At 39.9% G+C, this 21296-nt stretch overlaps 1 protein-coding gene across 1 annotated transcript in view; it reads right to left on the bottom strand.

Moving 5' to 3' along the window:
• Positions 1-21296, bottom strand: part of LOC130708395 (serine/threonine-protein kinase MRCK alpha-like) — a 76132-nt gene that overhangs the window by 31934 nt on the left and 22902 nt on the right. The window contains exon 8 of the mRNA XM_057548331.1: positions 11691-11814. Coding sequence (XP_057404314.1) covers positions 11691-11814 — 124 coding nt within the window. The remainder of the gene's footprint in view (positions 1-11690; positions 11815-21296) is intronic.

Raw genomic sequence — 21296 nt, 5'->3', positions numbered from 1 at the left:
GAAAAACAAATAACGTATATTAATGCATATATGTGGAACCTAGAAAAGTGCTACAGATGAACTGGTTTGCAGGGCAGAAATTGAGACACAGATGTAGAGAACAAACGTATGGACACCAAGGGGGGAAAGCAGCGGGGGTGTTGGGGCGGTGGTGTGATGAATTGGGTGATTGGGATTGACATGTATACACTGATGTGTATAAAATTGATGACTATTAAGAATCTGCTGTATGAAAAAATAAATAAAATAAAATTTTTCTTAAAAATGACACACACACACACATAAAAGGAAGTCACAGGATGGGAGTTCCTTGGCAGTCCAGTGGTTAAGAACCCGCCTTACAATGCAGGGGATGCGAGTTTGATCCCTGGTCGGGGAACTAAGATACCACATGCCATGGGACAACTATGCCCACACACCTCAACTACTGAGCCCACGCACCACAACTAGAGAGAAGCCCACACACCACACGAAAGATTCTGCATGCCGCAACTAAGACCTGAGGCAGCCAAAAATAATAAATAAATAAATATTAAAAAAAAAAAGTCACAGGACACTTAAAAAAGTATCTTGGACTAAATGAAAATAGAAACACAACATCAAAATCTGTGTGTGCAGGGACATCCCTGGCTGTCCAGTGATTAAGACTCCGAGCTTCCACTGCAGGGGGTGCAGGTTCAATCCCTGGTCAGGAAAGTAAGATCCCACATGCTGCATGGTACGGCCAAAAAAAAAAAAAATTGTGTGATGCAGCTAAAGCAGTTTTCAAAGGAAAATACAGAGCCTTACGCCTACATTGAAAAAGAAAAACAAAGCCTCAATTCATGAGCTTAAATTTTATCATAAAAAAGCAAGAAAAGGAAGGGCAAGTTAAACCAGAGTACAGAAAATCCTAAGGAATCCAAAAACTAAATAAATAAAGCTAATAACCATGTTAACCAAGGTTGCAGAATACAAGATAAATATGTAAAAATCAGTCGTATTTCTATACACTAGCAATGAACAAGCCGAAAATGAAATAAAGAAAACAATTCCACTTCCAATAGCATCAAACAGAATAAAATACTTAGAATAAATCCAACAAAAGTATAAAACTTACCCACTTAAAGCAACAAAGTGTCATTGAAGTAAATTTTCAAAGACCTAAATATGTCAGTCCCAAACTCCCTATACACACTGCTATATTAAAAATGGATAACCAACAAGGACCTATTCTACAGCACAGAACTCTGCTCAATATTATGTAACAACCTAAATGGGAAAAGATTTTGAAAAAGAATAGATACATGTATAAGTATAACTGAATCACTTTGCTGTACACCTGACACTAACACAACATTGTTAATCAACTGTACTCCAGTATAAAATAAAAAGTTCAAATAAAAACAAATATAAAGTTCACATTTTCATATGTTTATAGAAATACACAACAATAAAGTGGCAGTTATGATAGTAAAATATAAAAAAATTTAAAATAAAAGACCTAAATAAATGGAAAGACACATACCTCATATTCAAGGATCAGAAAAGTTAGTATTGTCAAGATGGCAATACTCCAGAAATCGAGCTACAGATTCAACCCAACCCCTATCAAAATCACGGCTCTATTCTTTTACAGAAATTGACAAACTAATCTTAAAATTCATATGGAAATGTGAGTTACCCAGGATAGCTAAAATAATCTTGATAAAGAAAAGTTAGAGGGCTCTCACCTTTCAATTTCGATTACTCTATGTTTACAGAAAACACTCCTGTTTTTCCCCTGTATTACTGTAACACTCTAGTCACAGAATACTTCTGTATCTCAATACTACTTCACTGCTGGTCACTGAATGTGTAGAGGTTTTTCACATTACCAAACAATTCTGCAACACCAGCAGGGTGTCCTACAATTCAATTCAGGCCTGACTCTACCTACCTGGACTCCGCAACAGATCTTACCAGTTAGAAGTTCAGCTCAACAGGACTGCCCCTCCTTACACTTCAGATGCCAATTACAGGTCCAGATTGCCACCTGTGCTTGTGACCAACTTGCTATAAATGGGACAGCCTCATCCTCAGGTTCAGTTAATTTGCTAGAATGGCTCACAGAACTCAGGAAAATAGTTTACTTACTAGATTGCCAGGTTTATTACAAAGTATACAACTCAGAAATAGCCAGAGGAAAAAGCTGCAAAGAGCAGTCTTCTATGCCCTCTCCAGGAGCATAACCCTCCCAGCACCTCCACGTGTTCACCAACATCAAATCTGTCCAAAGCTCTCCATAGTTCAGAGATTTTTATGGAGGCTTCATTATGTAGGAATAATTGCTATTAGTGATTAAGTGAACCTCCAGCTCCCCCCCACCTCCCTAGAGGTCAAGGGGTGTGCCTTCAAGTCACAACCCTCTAATGACTTAATTGGTATCCCTGGCAACAAGCCTACATCCTCAGGGGGGGTTCCAAAGGTCTCCTCATTAACATGAATTCAAGCATGGTTGAAGTGGCTTGTTATGAATAACAAAAGACAACTTAATCTCTCTTATTACTTAGGAATTTGCAAGGGTTTTAGGAACTCTGTGCCAGGAACAGGGATGAAGACCAAATATGTCTTTCTTATAAATCACAATATCATACTATGCTACTAAGGTATAAGAACAGACATCATAAGAATAAAAAAACCTTAAAAGTACAATGGAATACAATTGAGAGGCCAGAAATAAACCCTTACATTTATGGACAATTGAATTTCAACAAGGGTGCCACAATTCAATCAGAAAAATAATACTCTTTTCAATAAATGGTTTTGGAACACCTGAATATTCACATGCAAAAGAATGAAGTTGTACCTCTGTCTCACACCATCTATAAAAATTAACTCAAAATGAGTAACAGACCTAAATGGAAAGACTAAAATTGTAAAAAATGTAGGGAAAAAAGAGGAATAAATATTTTTGATTTCTGGTTAGGCAAAGTTTTCTTAGATTTGACAAAAACAAACAAAAGAAAAATAGACCAACTGGATATTATCAAAATAAAAAATTTCTGTGCTTCAAAGAACTCCATGAAGAAAGTGAAAGCAACCCACAAAATGGGAGAAAATATTTACAAAAATTTAACTGATAAAGAGGCTTGTACCCAAATCATATAAGAAATCTTACAAGTCAACAACGAAATGACAAATAACCCAATTTATTAACGGAGAATGAATGTGAACAGACATTTCTCCAAGGAATATATACAAACAGCCAATAAAAAATTAGAACACGAAAAGATGCTCAACATTAGGGAGATGCAAATCATGACCATAATAAAATCCCACTTCACATTCACCAGGAGGGCTTTTCAAAAAAAGACAGACAATAACAATGACTAATGGTAGTTGTGGGAAAACTGTAACCCTCATTCATTGCTGATGGGGTGGTAAAATAGTTCCACTGCCTTGGAAAATTGTTCTGGCAGTTTCTAAATTTGTTGAACAGTTACCTTATCGCCCAGTAATTCCATTCTAAGTATATACAAAGTAGATTGGAAAACTGGGTACACACAAAAATGTTTACACAACTGCTCATAACAGTCAAAACAGCCATAACAGTCAAAACAGAAACAACAAATGTCTATCAACTGATAAACTGATAAACAAAATGTGATATATCCATACAACTAAATATTAGCTTGGCCAGAAACTGAACTGGATTACTGATGCGTATTACAACAGTGATGAACCTTAAAAAGGTCATGCTAAATGAAAGAAGCCATTCACCAAAGGGTACATATTTTGTGATTCCATTTATAGGAAACCTCCAAAATAAGCAAATCTCTAAAGACACGGAGTAGATTAGTAGTTCCTAGGAGCTTGGGAGCAGGAATGGAGAGTGACTACTAAAGAGTACAGGGTTTCTTTTGAGGGTGATGAAATTATTCTAAAATTAAATAGTGGTGATAATTCCACATCTCTGTGAACATAGTTTAAAAAAAGCACTGCACTGCACAAATTAAAAGGGTGAATTTTTGGTACAAGAATTGTACCTCAATAAAATTGTTATTTAAAAAAAAAAATTCTGACAAAGTAAACTTCAGGTCCACATTGTTTCTGTAGTGAATTCTAGAGTGAATTTTTAAGGAAGAAATGACACTAATTTTATAGCACTAGGAATAGGAGGAAAAGAAAAGATCTGACAATGAGAAGCTATTTAAGGCATATGACTAACATCATACTTAGCAGTGAATAAATGAATTCTTTCACATTAAATCCCAGCCTGACTGAAAAAGAAATTAAAGTGCACAGAGATAGAAAGAGATAAAAAAATATGCTTATTTACAAATCACACTATTTAGTATGTAAAATCAAAACCAAAAAACTAGAACCCATTAGCAAGTAGCATCCATACAAGAATTCAAGAGTAAGTTACCATTCTAAAATCCATTTCAGCTACCTCGAAAATTTGCAGATTAAAGAAAATAAGCTATACCTTTACTACAATACATACAAAAAGGTATTCAATATAACTCAAGAGTGTACATTCCTGACTCAAGTAAAATCTTAGCAAACTAATCATAAAAGGAAAATAACTTACATTGATAAAGAATGTATAAAACAGGCTGAGAGCAATCTGAAATCAAGAGTTAAATCCATCACACCACAAAGTGGGAAATGAATAGAGAGCTGACCTCAGATATGTTCATCTTCTGTAGCGTTTAGGAAGGTGCAGAGGACTGAAGATTCAGCTGGGGGGACAGAAAAAGGACACTGTCAGGACACCTGGCCTGCTTTACAGTTCCTACATTCATTCACCTCCCAATCACATCAGCAGCCCAGCTGAGAAGCAGCCTCCCTACAGCATCCCTTCAGCCCTTGAAATGGCAAGGGAAAGATCCTGTGGAAACACCATCTGTCCATCTACCAGTTTGAAATGATCACGGGGCTTAAACCTACCACTCTCATTTGGTAAAAATAATTTTGTCTATTGATTTAAATTGATTTAATTAAATACAAACAAAAATGGAAAAACAGATGATTGAAGTACAGCAAAGGATGACACTACTTCATTAAAATTAACAGTAAAAAAAAGAGACACAGGCTGCATCCTTTATCTATTTTCCTAGCAAAACTGTTTACCCCTTGAGTTAGAGAATCCACAGACTGCCCAATAAAAAGGATGCGGTGCTTTATGGCAAAGTGTTAAAAATTACTACTTTCTAGTGGGCTGAAGTTTCTCAAAAGGGACTCTTGATAAGTTTCTTTTGATTGACTGAACAGTATGAACGACTGTTCGACTCCTGGCTCTGTCACAATCCGGTTAAGCCTGGAGAAGTCACCGGCCCTCTCAAACTCAGGACCACCTCACCAACCTGAGACTCAGATTTGCTTTTTGCTTAACGTGTGTCTAATGCAGATGCTCATACCGTTATCACGAGATAATTGGGAGGCTTATGTAAACCACCCAATGAAAAGAACAAAGTGCCTTCTAAATAACAACATTATCACTTTTTCGACGGTTAGTACCTGGCACTTGGCTCTTTTTCCAAACGACCCATACAGATTTCTCAGAACAACGCCATGAAGCAGGCATTATTCATAGCCTCCTTTGCAGACCTGACTCGCCCCCAGGTTACTTCTCCCGCCCACAGTACAGGTGACACAGCTGTAACTGACCGGGTCTCTCCCGCTCCAGAGCAGGGCTGCCCAGCACACCCTCCGCCCGCGCTTTCTGGCCCGCTCACGGCCAGCGTGACCACCGCGCTTTCCCTCCCACTGTCCGCCCCGGCGTCCCCCCGTCAGATGCGGGCGGGGCCGGGCATTCCGTCCCCACACGCACCGTCCCCTCTCCTAACGGGTCTCAGCTCCACCGGCCCCCGAGACCACAAGGCCCGAACCGGGATCGCCCCACCCACCTTCCCAGGGCGGAGGTCCAGGCCAGACCCGGGCACTGCAGTCCCGCCTGGGCCAGAGGACGGCCCAAGACGTCCCGCGACGTCCCGCTTCTGCCCCCGCCACAAGAACGCCGCTCTCAGCGAAGCTTCAGGCCACGCAAGCCCTGCACCTGCCACGACCAAAGCTCCAGGTTCTTCTCACCTCGAGGCGCATGAAAGCGGAAGGGGTGAGGCGGTCCCTACGTTGCACATGCGCAGAGGAAGCCGCTAAAGACCAGGAAGACAGTAAGAGGGAGAAAGACTACATTTCCCTTGGCCCCCTGCACCCTGGGTTGACTGTGAACCAAGCAATCAATTTAGTACTTCAGAGTAGAAATACGGGGGGAAATGCTTATCCCAGGGTCCTGGGTGCCCTGAGACCCCTGATTGGGTGTGTGTCTGAGGCAGGAGATAGAGGGGCCCCAAGCCAGGCATTCACAACTAACCTCCCGTTTACATTTCATGGGGCAGGAAAAAGTGGGCTTCCGACACTTACAACTTAGTCTCCTGTTTACATTTGCTGAGACAGGAGATAGATGGGCTTCAGTTTAGACATTTAAAATCAGCCTCCTGTTTGCTCTCTGAAATGGAAGTAACTGCAGAAACAGGGTAAATACCCAGGCTTTGTCTCCCGTGAACACCTTAAGATAACAGTCATGGCAGGAATAGAGAGGGGCTAACCCTTGTTTGAGTCAAGGATCAAGAGGTCATATATTTCCCATCCTTGGGGCAAGGGAGACACTGCACATGTGCAGAAAGGTTCCTTGGGGGTCAAAAAGGAGGGCACACCACCCCAGAATGTGTGATGCTAAGGCCGTCGCATAGGCCTCTGGGCTGAAATCCATCTTGGAAAAAAGTTGCACAGGCATATTGGGGAGGGTCCTAGGGCAGGTCAGGTGTAGAAGAAGAAACCAGATAATTGGCCAAAGGTACACAAAGACCCAGAAGAACTGCCCTGTATAAATGATTTAACCACCTTTTTACTGCGCTTCTCCTCATTAGGGGGGACGCCCACACCCTCTCTATCCAGATGTGCATCTCTGCCTTGCTTCTGTCTTAACTAAACAAACTGTTTCTCTGTGTGCTATGTCTCTAATAATAAACTTTGTACCTGTTTTTACAGTTTTTGCCTCCGTGAGCAATGCATTTTTCACTGGGGGCAAGAGCCGGGGGTGTGGTGGCTAGGATTCCTGGTTTTCATCCAGGCTGCCCAGGTTCAATTCCTGGGCAGGGAATTAAGATCTCACTTCATGCCACCACTCACTGCTGCCTCTCCAAGATCATGTCCACACTGTGGCTCTTAGGCCATCTGTATACCTGGGTCCCAGGGCAAAACTAGGAAAGCTCGTAGCTGAAATCATATTCTCCAAATTGCTAGATCCTGATAGTCCCGAGAAAATATCCTCCTAATGGAATAGAATTTTCCGTCTCTGCATTAATTAACCTACTTGGCATCAAGGGGGCATCCTTTGTGAAGGACAAATAGCATATTTTCTCAAGAGTGAGTTCACTGGTTTAGTCATAATGGAACAGACTTCTTTTTTCATTTATTGCAATTTTCAAACCAAGCAGGATGCTGCAGGGCCTTTCTGGATACAAAAGCCTTTCCCTGTCCTCTGCTTCTTTGGAGGAAAAAGGTTTCAGCTCCTAGACTGTTGTCGCTGAGTTGCAAAGGACAGATTCAGACAGTTACTAATAAGGAAGAAGAGAAAATACAGAAACAAAGGAGGGGCAGTCAAAAACAATAGGGTAGCTATAAAACGGGGACCTGTTTCCTCCTCAAGGGATATACATAGCAATATCTATGTATGTGTCTTGTTATGCATAACAATATGTGCAGGATCTAAAACTCCCACTCTGCTGGAGGATGGTAACTTCAGATTGAGTACAATATTCCTAAACACCACCCAGTCACCTCATTACCAACAAAAGTCACACATCCTATAGGCTTCGCCCCAAATTTTTACTATAAAAACTCTTCCACAAAAATCATCCAGGAGTTCAGGTCTTTTGAGCACGAGCCACCAGTTCTCCTTGCTTGGTCTTTGCAATAAATCTTTACCTGCTCCAAACTTCGACGATTTTGTTTGTTTGGCCTCACTGTGCATCAGGTACATAAACTGGCATTTGGCAATCATTTCCTATGTAAAAATCCATGAACTCCTAACGTTAAAGGTAAATATGAAAGTATAATGAACTGACAGCCATACCATGTTTGTTTTATGCAAACCAGATGGCCCTCCTCATGACATAGGCCTAGCAAAATACTCAATATTGTTTGCAAATTTTTTGTTCATACACCTCCAATTCTGACCTGAGCAAGGCTGTTGAAAAATCATTATTCCTTCAACACTTGATGGAATATTTTCTGTGTTCTTTATTGTATATAAATATATTTCAACATTTTGTTTTAAATTATACAAAAACACAGGGTCAGTTTAATCAAAAGCATAGTGCTTGATGGGATTATTGGAGGAAATTTCCACTCTGCATCTCCTTCCCAAATGGAACCAATGTTCATTAGCCTCAACTTTATTCAGTGCAGTCCACTACACAAATACATTTTTCAAATAGGAGCTTTTCTTTTTTCCACTTATTTACAACTCATTTTGACTCAATTAAAGTGTAGTCATATTATCAAGTCAAATTATTTAAAACTACATAGTTGGGCTGCAACACAGAGGCTTGAAAGAATGAAAAAAGAGCCCAAAATCAGCGACAGAGACATCAACGATTTAATGGATGGAGGATCTTACATGTCTGAAGTGTGGTCCTTGAGTGACATCCCACCCTGTGCAGCAGACCACAGGAAGGACATGGCAGTAGTCTTCCCTAGCAGGGGTTGGGGGGAAGATACCAGTTATAGGGGGAATTGACCTCAGATTGGTTCATCAGTTACCAGGGAAACCAACAGAGCTACATGATTCTCACCGTCCCTTTGATAAGCTATCAGCGTGGCGATGTTCTGCTCTAAAGCTAGAACAGTCATTGGCTGGGGCATGGGGCAAGTATGCAGGAAGGTTACTCTTCTGAGTAGGGTGTAGGTGAAGCAAGCACTGGTCAAGCAGGAGATGTACAAAGAGCAAGAGAACAGGCATTTTGAGTGGCCTGACCATACATACATCATACTTTTTCTTGGCTGCATGATATTTTATTGGAGGGGTATATGATTTACTTAATAAAAACCTTTTACATGGATGTTTAGTTTGTTTCCAAATTTCATTATTGTAAATATGCAGTAAATATTTGTGTCTATACTTCTTTGCATATTTGCATTATTTCTGCAATACAAATTCCAAAATATACAATTGCTAAATTAAAATAGATACGTAAAAGTTGGTAGATGTTAACAATAGGCCATCAAAGAAGCTATGCTAATTTATACTCCCACTAGGATTTGTGAAAGAAAAAGCCTTTCTGACACTTAGTAAAACAGTAAGACTTTTTTCAAGAAAATTACAACAGGGCAGAGAGATCAGACTTAACTCCAAATACAGCAAAGAAAGCTGGGGACTTATAGCTGATGAGCAAAGTGAGGGAATATGTGGATGGAAAATGACTAGAAGGAGACTTCAAAAGTAAAGGGATTCTTACTAACCTGACCTAACGAGATTCTTGCTAAAGAGAGGCCAAGTGCTTAGATGTCAAAGGTGAGGGATGAGGCTCAAGGATGAAGATTCTATCTAAACTGACTTAGCAGGATTCTTGCTAAAACTGGACTGTGTACACCTGTCAAGGATGGGATGGATATGGAATGCTAAGGTCAAGGCTTAGTCTAAAAGAGGGTTTAGAGGAACCTGACTGAAGTTTGGTCAAGAAGGGCATTTGGGTCACATTACATGAGAGTTCCACTCCCCTCATCCCTATTCCAATACAGGATTTCACTGTTCTTTGATAAATAGTTATTACAGAGGCTAATCGAATAGATGATTTACATCTACATATTTCCATTGGGCATTTTCTTACTGTATGTGTGAGAGTTACAAGTTCCAAATTTTTTATACAAATAGGTTCTGAGACCAGAGTCCTTTGTATTATTCTGAAAACCAACTTATATTACATATAAAATTCCATTATATATTTGGATCTATTGATAGAGTTTTGTTGTTGTTGTTCCCTTGGTCTATCTATCAATGCACCATTTACACAATGTGTTCATTACTTTAGCTTTCTTATAGATTTAACTATGATAATCATATCTTTTGACTCAATTTTCAGAATTTCCCTAGCTATTCTCACAAGCTCTTTCATCAAGAGAAACAGTATAACTTTCTAGGGCCAAATCTCTAAAAATAATCATGCTGAGGTTCTGATTAGCATCATACTTATGAATCGAAGTGAGACATAATATTGTTACAATGGTAAAATAATGACATTATCCAGTCTGCCAATAATATACTTCTGGCCACTGTATATCTCACTCTCCTTTAGATCCCTTATGTAGTTTAATAGTTTTCTATATATAGATATACATATAGGCAAACATTGATTCAGTTCTTTCAATTGGATTCTTATAGTAAATGAAACATTTTCACATATGGTATAATATGTATTTATTTGCACATGGGAAAGTTGTTGGTTTTGATATAGTAACAATGTTTTTTGCTTTATTCTCTGATTTATTTTTTCAACTAGTTTTAATGTTAATGATCTTGGATATTCATGCACATAATGACAAGCCACTGATTTTCAACATTTATCATTATTTGTACTTCTATTATGGGCTGAATTGTGCCCAACCCCTCAAATCAATATGTTGAAGCCCTAACCCTGAGTACCTTAGAATGTAACTATATTCAGAGTTAGAGCCTTCCAAGAAGTAATTACATTAAAATGAGGCTGTGAAGGTAAGCTCTAATCCATTCTACCTGGTGTTCTTATAAGAAGCTTTGGCTACACAAGGAGACACAAGGAATGCATACATACAGAAGAAAGACCATATGAAGACACAATAAGAGGGCAACACTAAAAAAGTCCCAGAGATCTCAAGCACGATATAGTGAATATAAACAACAGTATTGTATTATAGTCATCAAACTTGCTAAAAGACTAGATCTTAATTATCACAATCACCAAAAAGAAATGATAATTACATGACATGATCAAGGTGCTAATTGTCACTACAATGGCAATCATATTACGATACCTAAATCTACCAAATCAACATGTTTTACACCTTAAATTTACACAATATTATATGTCATATATTTCAATTAAAATTGAAATATATTTCAATTAAAATATGTCAAATATATTTCAATGTTATATGTCAAATATATTTCATCTCTCCTTGGCTTGAGACCATCTGCAAGCCAAGCAGAGATGCCACAGAAGAAACCAATTTACTGACACCTTGATTATGAACTTCTAGCCTCTCAAACTGTAAGAAAATACATTTCTCTTGCTTAAACACCCAGTCTACACTTTGTTGTTATGGCAGACCTAGCAAACCTATACACCTTATAATGAATTAAACATAATGAGCACAAAAAGTCTGGTGGAGCTATATTAAATAAGTCATAATAGACTTTAACATAAAGATTAATAATAGAGATAAAGTATATATAATCATATACTATATACATAATATATATAAAATATCTTTTCTGTGTATTTATTATTGATTCTTTGTAATTCTTATAACCTGTCGTGTGACACCTGTTCTTCCAGATGCCGGATTGACAGCAGGGAAAAAGAAATAAAAATCCCTCTACTCTGCTCTTGGGTTTGTGTTCAGGGTTGGTGTGGGGAGCCTATTAGATGGAGTCACAGCAAGAGAGCAAGGGAGTATGTCCCTACCTGGCAGAAAGTCCTGACGAAATTGGTGCTGCTCCCTTAGGTGGAGGTGCTTGGTCATGGCTGGCCCTTGGTTCAGTATAAGATAGACCAAAGATGAGCCTTCCTCTCATCTCACTTAACGAATCTTAATGGCAAAACACAAAAAGATCAAACAGGTTACAAATGACAGAAATACATCTCAGAACCAAGCTCAAGAATATTTATATGTCTACAAAATATCCACCACCCAGCAAGTCTGGAATCCAATTAAAAATGACCAGATTTAACAAGAAAATGGGACCCATGAGGAACAAAATAAATCAGTTAAAACTGTTGCTAATCTGGGAATTCCCTGGTAGACCAGTTGTTGGGACTCCATGCTCTCCCTGCGGAGGACCTGGGTTCGATCCCTGGTCAGGAACTAAAATCCCACAAGCCACATGGCATGTCTGGAAAAAAATTTTTTTTTAAATTGTTGCTAATCTGACACAGGTGTTAGAAGGGTATTAATACAGTCATTAGCACTGTATTCCATACAGTCATTATCCCTGTATTCCATAGATTCAAAAAGTTAAGTACAAGCATGAGAGATAAAACAAAAGATTCAAATTGAACTTCTAGATGTAGATAAAAACTACAATGCTTGATATAAAAAATAAAATGGATGGGATTAAACAGCACATTATACATTTCTACAGAAAAGACAGGAAAAAAACAGAGGAAAAATTAGCAATGAACAGCAAATGGTACAACAATTTCAAGTGGTCAGATAAATATGTAATTGGAGTTCTTACAGGAGTGTGAGGGAGTAGGGGAGAAAATTGAAAGAAATAATGAGTGAAAGATTTTCAAACTGTAAATCCATACATCCATGAAGCTTAGTGATCTCAAGTATAAGAAACATAAAGCTACACTAAGGCACATCACAAACAAATTGATCAAAACCAGTGATAAATATAAAATATTAAAAGCAGCTGGAGGAAAAAAAATTGTTTGTACAAAGAAGCCAAGATCGGGGGGGACCTTCAAGATGGCGGAGGAGTAAGAGGTGGAGATCAACTTCCTACCCACAAATATATCAAAACTACATCTACATGTGGAACAACTCCTACAGAACATCTACTGAACGCTGGCAGAAGACCTCAGATTTCCCAAAAGGCAAGAAAATCCCCAGATACCTGGGTAGAGCAAAAGAAAAAAGAAAAAACAGAGACAAAAGAATAGGGACGGGACCTGCACCTCTGGGAGAGAGCTGTGAAGGAGGAAAAGTTTCCACGCACTAGGAAGCCCCTTCACTGGCAGAGACAGGGGATGGGCGGGGGAAACTTCGGAGCCACGGAGGAGAGCACAGCAACAGAGGTGCTGAGGGCAAAGCGGAGAGATTCCCGCACAGTGGATCAGTGCTGACCAGCACTCACCAGCCTGAGAGGCTTGTCTGCTCACCCACCAGGGCAGGTGGGGGCTGGGAGCTGAGGCTCCAGCTTCAGAGGTCAGATCCCAGGGAGAGGACTGGGGTTGGCTGTGTGAACACAGCCTGAAGGGGGCTGGTGCACCACCGCTAGCTGGGAGGGAGACAGGAAAAAAAGTCTGGACCTGCCGAAGAGGCAAGAGACCATTGTTTCGGGGTGCACGAGGAGAGAGGTTCCTTCCCTGTGTGCCCACAGAAGGCAGAGCACTGCCTAAGCAAGTTCCAGAGACGGGAGCGAGCTGTGGCTATCAGCTCGAACCCCAGAGACAGGCATGAAATGCTAACACTGATGCTGCTGCCACCAAGAATCCTATGTGCAAGCACAGGTCACTATCAACACACGCCCCCAACCCTGAGAGCCTGTGGAGCCCACCACTGCCAAAGTCCCTTGATCCATGGACAACTTCCCTGGGAGAACACACGGCATGCCTCAGGTTATTACAATGTCATGCCAGCCTCTGCTACCAGAGGCTCACCCCACATTCCAGTTATGACTACCATACCCCTCCTTCCCACCAGCCTGAGTGAGCAAGAGTGGCCTAATCAGCCGCTGCTTTAACCCCTCCTGTCTGGGTGGGGAACAGATGCCTGAGGGTGATCTACATGCGGAGATGGGACCAAAACCAAAGCTGAACCCCAGGAGCTGTGCAAACAAAGAAGAGAAAGGGAAATTTCTCCATGCAGCCTCAGGAGCACCAGATTAAATGCCCACAATCAACTTGATGTACCCTGCATTTGTGGTATACCTGAATAGACAACAAATTGTCCCAAATTGATGAGGTGGACTTTGGAAGCAACTGTACACTTGGGTTTTGCTGTCTGCGACTGATTTGTTTCTGATTTTTATATTTATCTTAGTTTAGTTTTTAGCGCTTGTTATCATTGGTGGATTTGTTTATTGATTCAGGTGCTCTCTTATTCTTTTTATATATTTTTTATTTTAATTACTTAATTTTATTTATTTTTTCTTTCTTTTTTTCTCCCTTTCCTTCTGAGCCATGTGGCTGACAGGGTCTTGGTGCTCCTGCCTGGTGTCAGGCCTAAGCCTCCGAGGTGGGAGAGCCGATTTCAGGACATTGCTCCACCCGAGGCCTCCCAGACCCACGTAATATAAATCAGCGAGAGCTCTCCCAGAGCTTCTGTCTCAATTCTAAGACCCAGCTCCACCCAATGGCCGGCAAGCTCAAGTGCTGGACGCCCCATGCCAAACAACTAGCAAGACAGGAACACAACCCCACCCATTAGGAAAGAGGCTGCCTAAAATCATACTGAGTTCACAGACACCCCAAAACACCACCAGACGTGGCCCTGCCCACCAGAAAGACAAGATCCAGCCTTATCCACCAGAACACAGGCACCAGTCCCCTCCACCAGGAAACCTACACAACCCACTGAACCAACCTTAGCCACTAGGGGCAGACATCAAAAACAATGGGAACTACGAATCTACAGCCCGTGAAAAGGAGACCCTAAACACAGTAAGTTAAACAAAATGAGAAGACAGAGAAATATGCAGGAGATGAAAGAGTAAAGTACAAAATGAAGAGGATATAGGCAGTGTAACTGAAAAACAATTCAGAGTAATGATAGTAAAGATATCCAAAATCTTGGAAATAGAATAGAGAAAATACAAGAAACGTTTAACAAGAACCTAGAAGAACTCAGGAGCAAACAATGATGAACAACACAATAAATGAAATTAAAAATTCTCTAGAAGGAATCAATACCAGAATAACTGAGGCAGAAGAACGGATAAGTGACCTGGAAGATAAAATAGTAGAAATATCTGTCACAGAGCAGAATAAAAAAAAAAGAATAAAAAGAATTGCGGATAGTCTCAGAGAGCTCTGGGACAACATTAAACGCACCAACATTCGAATTATAAAGGTCCCAGAAAAAGAAGAGAAAAAGAAAAAGAAATATTTTCAGAAGAAAATATTTGAAGAGATGATAGTTGAAAACTTCCCTAACATGGGAAAGGAAAGAGTCAATCAAGGCAAGGAAGTGCAGAGAGTCCCATACAGGATAAACCCAAGGAGAAACATGCTGAGACACGTATTAATCAAACTAACAAAAACTAAATACAAAGAAAATATATTAAAAGCAGCAAGGGAAAAGCAACAAATAACATACAAGGGAATCCCCATAAGGTTAACAGCTGATCTTTCAGCAGAAACTCTGCAAGCCAGAAGAGAGTGGCAGGACATATTTAAAGTAATGAAAGGGAAAAAATTACAACTAAGATTACTGAAAATCTGAAAAGTAAATTAAGAAAACAAACCCATTATCAACTTCAGTACAAAGAATACAATACTTAGAAGTAAACTTAACTAGAGGTGAAAGACCTGTACACTGAAAAGTGTAAAAAATGATGAGGAAAATTAAAGAAGACACTGATAATATGGAAAGACATCCCATGTTCATGGTTACTATTTTTAGAATGTACATACTACCATAGTGGTCCACAGATTCAATGAAGTCCCTATTAAAATCCCAATGGTGTTCAATACAGAAATAGAAAAAGCAATCCAAAAATTCATAGGGAACCACAAAAGAGCCCAAATAGCCAAAACAATCTTTCGAAGAATAAAGCTCAAGGGATCACACTTCCTGCTTTCAAAACATATTACCAAGCTACAGTAATTAAAACAGAATAGTACTGGGTTAAATACAAACATATAGACCAACGGAACAAAACAGAGAGCCCAGAAAGAGACCCATGTATATACAAGAAACAAAATATCACCACTGAATACTCTCCATCAAATACTTATGAAAAGTCCTAAATACACTTTTGTCAAATGTTTGAATCCTAAACGTTAGTAGCATGGAACATAAAAATACATCCAAAAAAAACCAACACCATTTTATATTAATTTAAAATAAAGTCACAAAAAAATGGTATAGGCTTCTCATATCATAAAGCTTCCTTCCAACCTGTAACAACCATTACATCTTCCCAAATGCAATCTAGATTTCAACAAACAGGAGCAATACCACCACCACCACCATCACCACCACCAACAGCAACAAACAGCTGTAACAGAAAATCCTGATGGGAAGGGAGAATCTGATTTCCGGAATTTCTACTTTATGTTATTTAACATATAAATTTTCAACAAAGAGTTATGAGGTATGAAAATAAACAACAAAGTATGATCCATGAATGAGGAAAAAAATGTATATATACATATATATATATATTTATATATATGTGTCTGTGTGTGTGTGTATATATACATACACATTGTCCACACAATGTGGACATACACATATACACATTGTCCAGGCATAAAAAGACTTTAAATCACTCTCTTAAATATTCCCATAGAACTAAATGAAATTTTGGACAAAGAACTAAAGGAAATCAGGAAAATGGTGCCTCACCAAGCGATGAATACTAATAAAGAGAAAGAAATTACAAAAAGGAATCAAATATATATTCTAGAGTTGAAAAGTGCCACAACTGAAATAAGAAAGTCATTAGGGGGATTCATTAGCAGATTTAAGCAGGCAGAATAAAGAATTGGCACATTTGAAGAAGAACTGATTGAGACTATCCACTCTGAGGGGTGGAAAGAGGAAAGAGTGAAGAATAACGAGCAGAACGTAAAAGACCTACAAGACATCATCAAGTATGACAACATATCCATAATAGGAATCCCACATGGAGAGAAAGGGATAGAAAGTCAGGGAAAATATTTGAAGAGATAATTGTCCCAAACTCCTCAAATATGATAAAATACATGAAAGTACATATCCAAGAAACTCAATGAACTCCAACAGGAGATCTACACAAAAACACTATATTAAAATTGCAAAAACTAACAACAAAGAGAATTTTGAAAGCGTCAAGGGAGAAGGCTGGTGGATTTCATATTCACGTGTTGAAAGAAAAACACTGTTAACCAAGAATTCTATATCTGGTAAAACCATCTTCCAAAAATGAAGGACAGCAGTGATATAGGTAAGATGGCAGAATAGGAAGCTCCAGGTATGTAACCCCATGAAAACTCTGAACTAAACAATAGAATACAAATAGCTTTGTGGGAGCTCTAGAAACCAGCCAGTAATCTGAAGCAACAAAGTGAATGCCCAGTAAAGAAAGAGTCACTCTCAAAATGAGAGCAAATTTCGTGACATTTTTGCTCACTCTTATCCTAACCCATTCCTGGCTCAATATGGTGCAGTAGAGTGAAAGCTGCCCAATTACTGGTCCTCCATTGGGAGAAAAGTAAAAGAGTGCAACTTGATTGCAATGTGTGGCATGCCAGGCAATGTCTGAGAGTCTGATTTCTGTCTCACATGACTCAGAGCTGAGATAGGAATAGTGGAATATTTTGTATATCAGATTGGTGGCTGTGAAAGCAATGATGGATTCAATGGCCCATGAAAACTTCATGGCAACTGTAGACCTGCACACACCTGGAGGGCAGAGATTATTGACAGAGGAATACAACAGAACATTTAAGGGCCAAGAAGCCAGGGGTGAGGCTCTTGGAGAAATGAAACAATTAAAAACAGCTGTGTGTGTGGCAGAATTAGGGGCTTGAAGCTGGGCTTTACACACAGGCCCAGTGAAGGCACATCCTCATAAAAGATCTGAGAAGACCTTAAGTCTTTACACCAGGCTGATTAGTGAAGGTTTTCCTCTGCAAGTATCCAGTCTACAAGGCTGGGAGAGGTGGCTGTTTTTTTCAATATGCAATTTTTGACAAAAACTCACAAAATACAGAAAAAACAGGGAAATGTGGCCCATTCAAAGGAACATAATAAATCTCTAGAAAGTGACACTAAAGAAACACAGGCTTCAGGGGCTTCCATGGTGGCGCAGTGGTTGAGAATCTGCCTGCTAATGCAGGGGACACGGGTTCGAGCCCTGGTCTGGGAAGATCCCACATGCCGCAGAACAGCTGGGCCCGTGAGCCACAATTACTGAGCCTGCGCGTCTGGAGCCTGTGCTCCGCGACAGGAGAGGCCGCGACAGTGAGAGGCCCGCGCACCGCGATGAAGAGTGGTCCCCACTTGCCACAACTAGAGAAAGCCCTCGCACAGAAACGAAGACCCACCACAGCCATAAATAAATAAATTAATTTAAAAAAAAAAAGAAACACAGGCTTCAGAGTTGCTAGATGAACTCTTGAAAACAACTGCCTAGGAAGTCAGGAAGGTGATATATCAACAAAGTGAGAATATCAACAAAGAGACAATTTATTTTAAAAAAGCAAATGTGGAGCTAAAAGTGTAAATTGAATATTTCACAAGAGGGGTTCAAAAGCAGACTGCAACAGGCAGAGGAAGGCATCAGCAAAGTTGAAGACAAATCACTTGAAATTATTAGTTCTCAGAGCAAAAAGGAAAATGAATGAAGAAACGTGAACAGACCCTAATGGAATTATGGGAATCCAAAAAAGAAGACATTATGGGAATCCAGGAAGAAAAAAGAGTGAGAAAACAGCGGAAACCTCGTCTGAAGGAATAATGGACAAAAACTTCCCAAGCTGTGAAATACTTGGATATAAAAATACAAGTTAAACGAACTGTAGGGTGAAATCAAATAGACCCACACTAAAACACAGAGCTCCTTAACAGATGAAACAAACATTGATGGAAGGGAGAAACAGTAAGAGTTGGAGACTTTGATAGCCTTCATTCAGAAATGGGAGAGAACAACCACACAGAAGATCAGGAAGGAAACAGAAGACTTAAACAACAGTATCAACCAAATGGACCTAACAGACACATATATACACAGCTCTCTACCCAAAGACAGTAAATTATAGATTTTTCTCAAGTGTACATGTAACATTTCCAGAATAGGCCATATGTTAGGCCACAAAACAATTCTTAATAAAAATTAAAACTATTGCAATCACACAATGAATCTTTTTCTATCACAACGGAATAAAAGTGGAAATCAGTAACACAAGGGAAACGAAAATTCACAAACATGTGGAAATTAAACAGCACGCTTTTAAACAACCAATGGGTCGAGGAAGAAATTACAAGAGAAACTACAAAATACCTTGAGACCAAAGAAAAAAAATACAAAATACCAAAACTTACGGGATGGAGCACAAGCAGTGATGAGAGGGAAATTTATACCTGTAAAGGCTTACATTTAAAAAAGAATAAAGATCTCATATCCACAATCGAACATCTTCCTTAAGGAAGTAGAAAAAACTTAACCCAAGGCCAGCAGGTGGGAAAAAGAATAAATATTACAGCATACATAAACAAAACAGAAAAACAATATGGAAAGTCAATGAAACCAGGAGTCGGTTATTAGAAAAGATCAACAGGTACCTCAAGATGGACACAGAAGAGACTCCTGAATTTCCCTCCTTCCATGGATGCACTGAATATACAGCTACACACGGATCAATTCCCTCTGAAAGATATCAAGAAACTAACTTTAGTGACTCCTACACATTGGGAAACTGAGAAAATACCCACAAGGAAATGTGTAGGAAAGGATGAGACACACTCTTACTATAAACCCCACCCAAGAACAGCGCCTTATAATCTTTCTGAAACCACCAACTCCTAGCCTCTTCCCAATTAGCGCACTGTTTGCACCACATTTCTAATGTCCCAAATTTTAAGGCTGCCGCCTGAGGGATGGGCCCCCAAATCATCTAGCTCTGAGAGCCAAACGGGCTTCCCTTCACAAGTCCCATGGTATTAGAGCAAACAAATAAGCAGTTTTTACAAGGTGCTTGAGCACTCCCTCTGGCTATCTCCCCAAGCTCAGAGCAGAGGGAACACACACAAATGCTTATCTCCCAATTTCTTCCTGGAGGGTGTTGGACTACATACTTTCCCAGCTACTGTCTGAGGGCCCAGCTTCTAATCAGCTTGCATTTCAGCTGACTGGAATCCTGCCTAGAGCCCCAAAGAGCCAGTGGGTACTTACCCTGCTCTCTCCCCCCAGCTTCCTTCAACAATAAAGCCAAATCTCCTGCATGTCCCTGGAGGGAGCTTGTCTACACATTTAGAACCCTGACTTTTAAAACTGCCACCTGAGGGATGGACCCCAAAATAACCTGCCTCTGAAAGTCAACTGGGCTTGCATTCCTGAGCACCACAGTACTATAGCAAACAAAGAAGCAGTTTTTAAATGGATGCATGAGGATTCCCTGTAGCTATACACCCAGACCCAGCATGGAGGGAGATGACAAAATAATGCCCATCTCCCAGTTTCTCCCTGGAAGGAAGTTGTATATTTTCCTAGCTGCTGCCTGTGGTTCTGGCTTCCAGTTAGTCAGCATGTGGAAGCTCACTGGGATCCTTTTGTGAGCCTGGTAAACCTGGTGGACATGTCCCCTGCTATCTCTCCCAGCTCCAAGTAAGACCAAATTTTTATCTTCTCTCCTGAAAGGAGCTTGTCCACACCTCTAGCACACCAGTTTTCAACTGCCACCTAAGGGACTAGCCCCCAATTCACCTAGCTCTGGGAGCTGAAAGGGCTCAGCCTTCATGAGTCCCTGGGACCACTAAAAACAAAGGCTGTTTTACTTGGACAGAGAAGCATTCAGAGCAACTATTTCCCTTGGCTCAGCACAGAGTGAGGAAGAAAAAACTCTTCCAGCTCTGGATTCTTCTTCATAGGGGCTACCCGGCATATGTCATATTCTGACTTTTCCAACTCCTGCCTGATAATTGGGCTTCCAATTCACCTGCATCAGGGAGTTAAAGCAGCAGGCAACTGGCAGTTGTCCAGAAGCCTACACAGGCATATGAGCATTAACCACATCTTTGAGGACACTGATGGGTCTTGGAACACCCTCAACTACTGAAAGTCACTAAGAACAAAGACAATGATTTCAACAACCAGGCCAGGCTGATTAAGGAGGTTCATATCCTACACAAGGCCAATCTGTCAAAACTGGGAAAAGTGGCTGTTTTATACAAAAACCAACACAGAGAGTCAAAGAAAGTAAAGAAACGGGGATGTTTCAAACAAATAAACAGATCTCTAGGAGCTGACCTTAACGAAGTGGATATAAGTGAATTACCCAACAGGGAGTTCAAAATAATCGTAATAAAGATGCTTACTGACGTCAGGAGAATAAAGCATGAACAAAGTGTGAGTTTCAACAAAGAGACAGAAAATATTAAGAAGTACGAAACAGAAATCATAGATTTCAAGAATAAAT

The sequence above is a fragment of the Balaenoptera acutorostrata genome, chromosome 6 (assembly GCF_949987535.1).
Source record: "Balaenoptera acutorostrata chromosome 6, mBalAcu1.1, whole genome shotgun sequence".
In the NCBI taxonomy this organism is placed as follows: domain Eukaryota; kingdom Metazoa; phylum Chordata; class Mammalia; order Artiodactyla; family Balaenopteridae; genus Balaenoptera; species Balaenoptera acutorostrata.
Note: the sequence above shows the minus strand (reverse complement) of the source record. Positions and strands in the feature narration are given on the sequence as shown.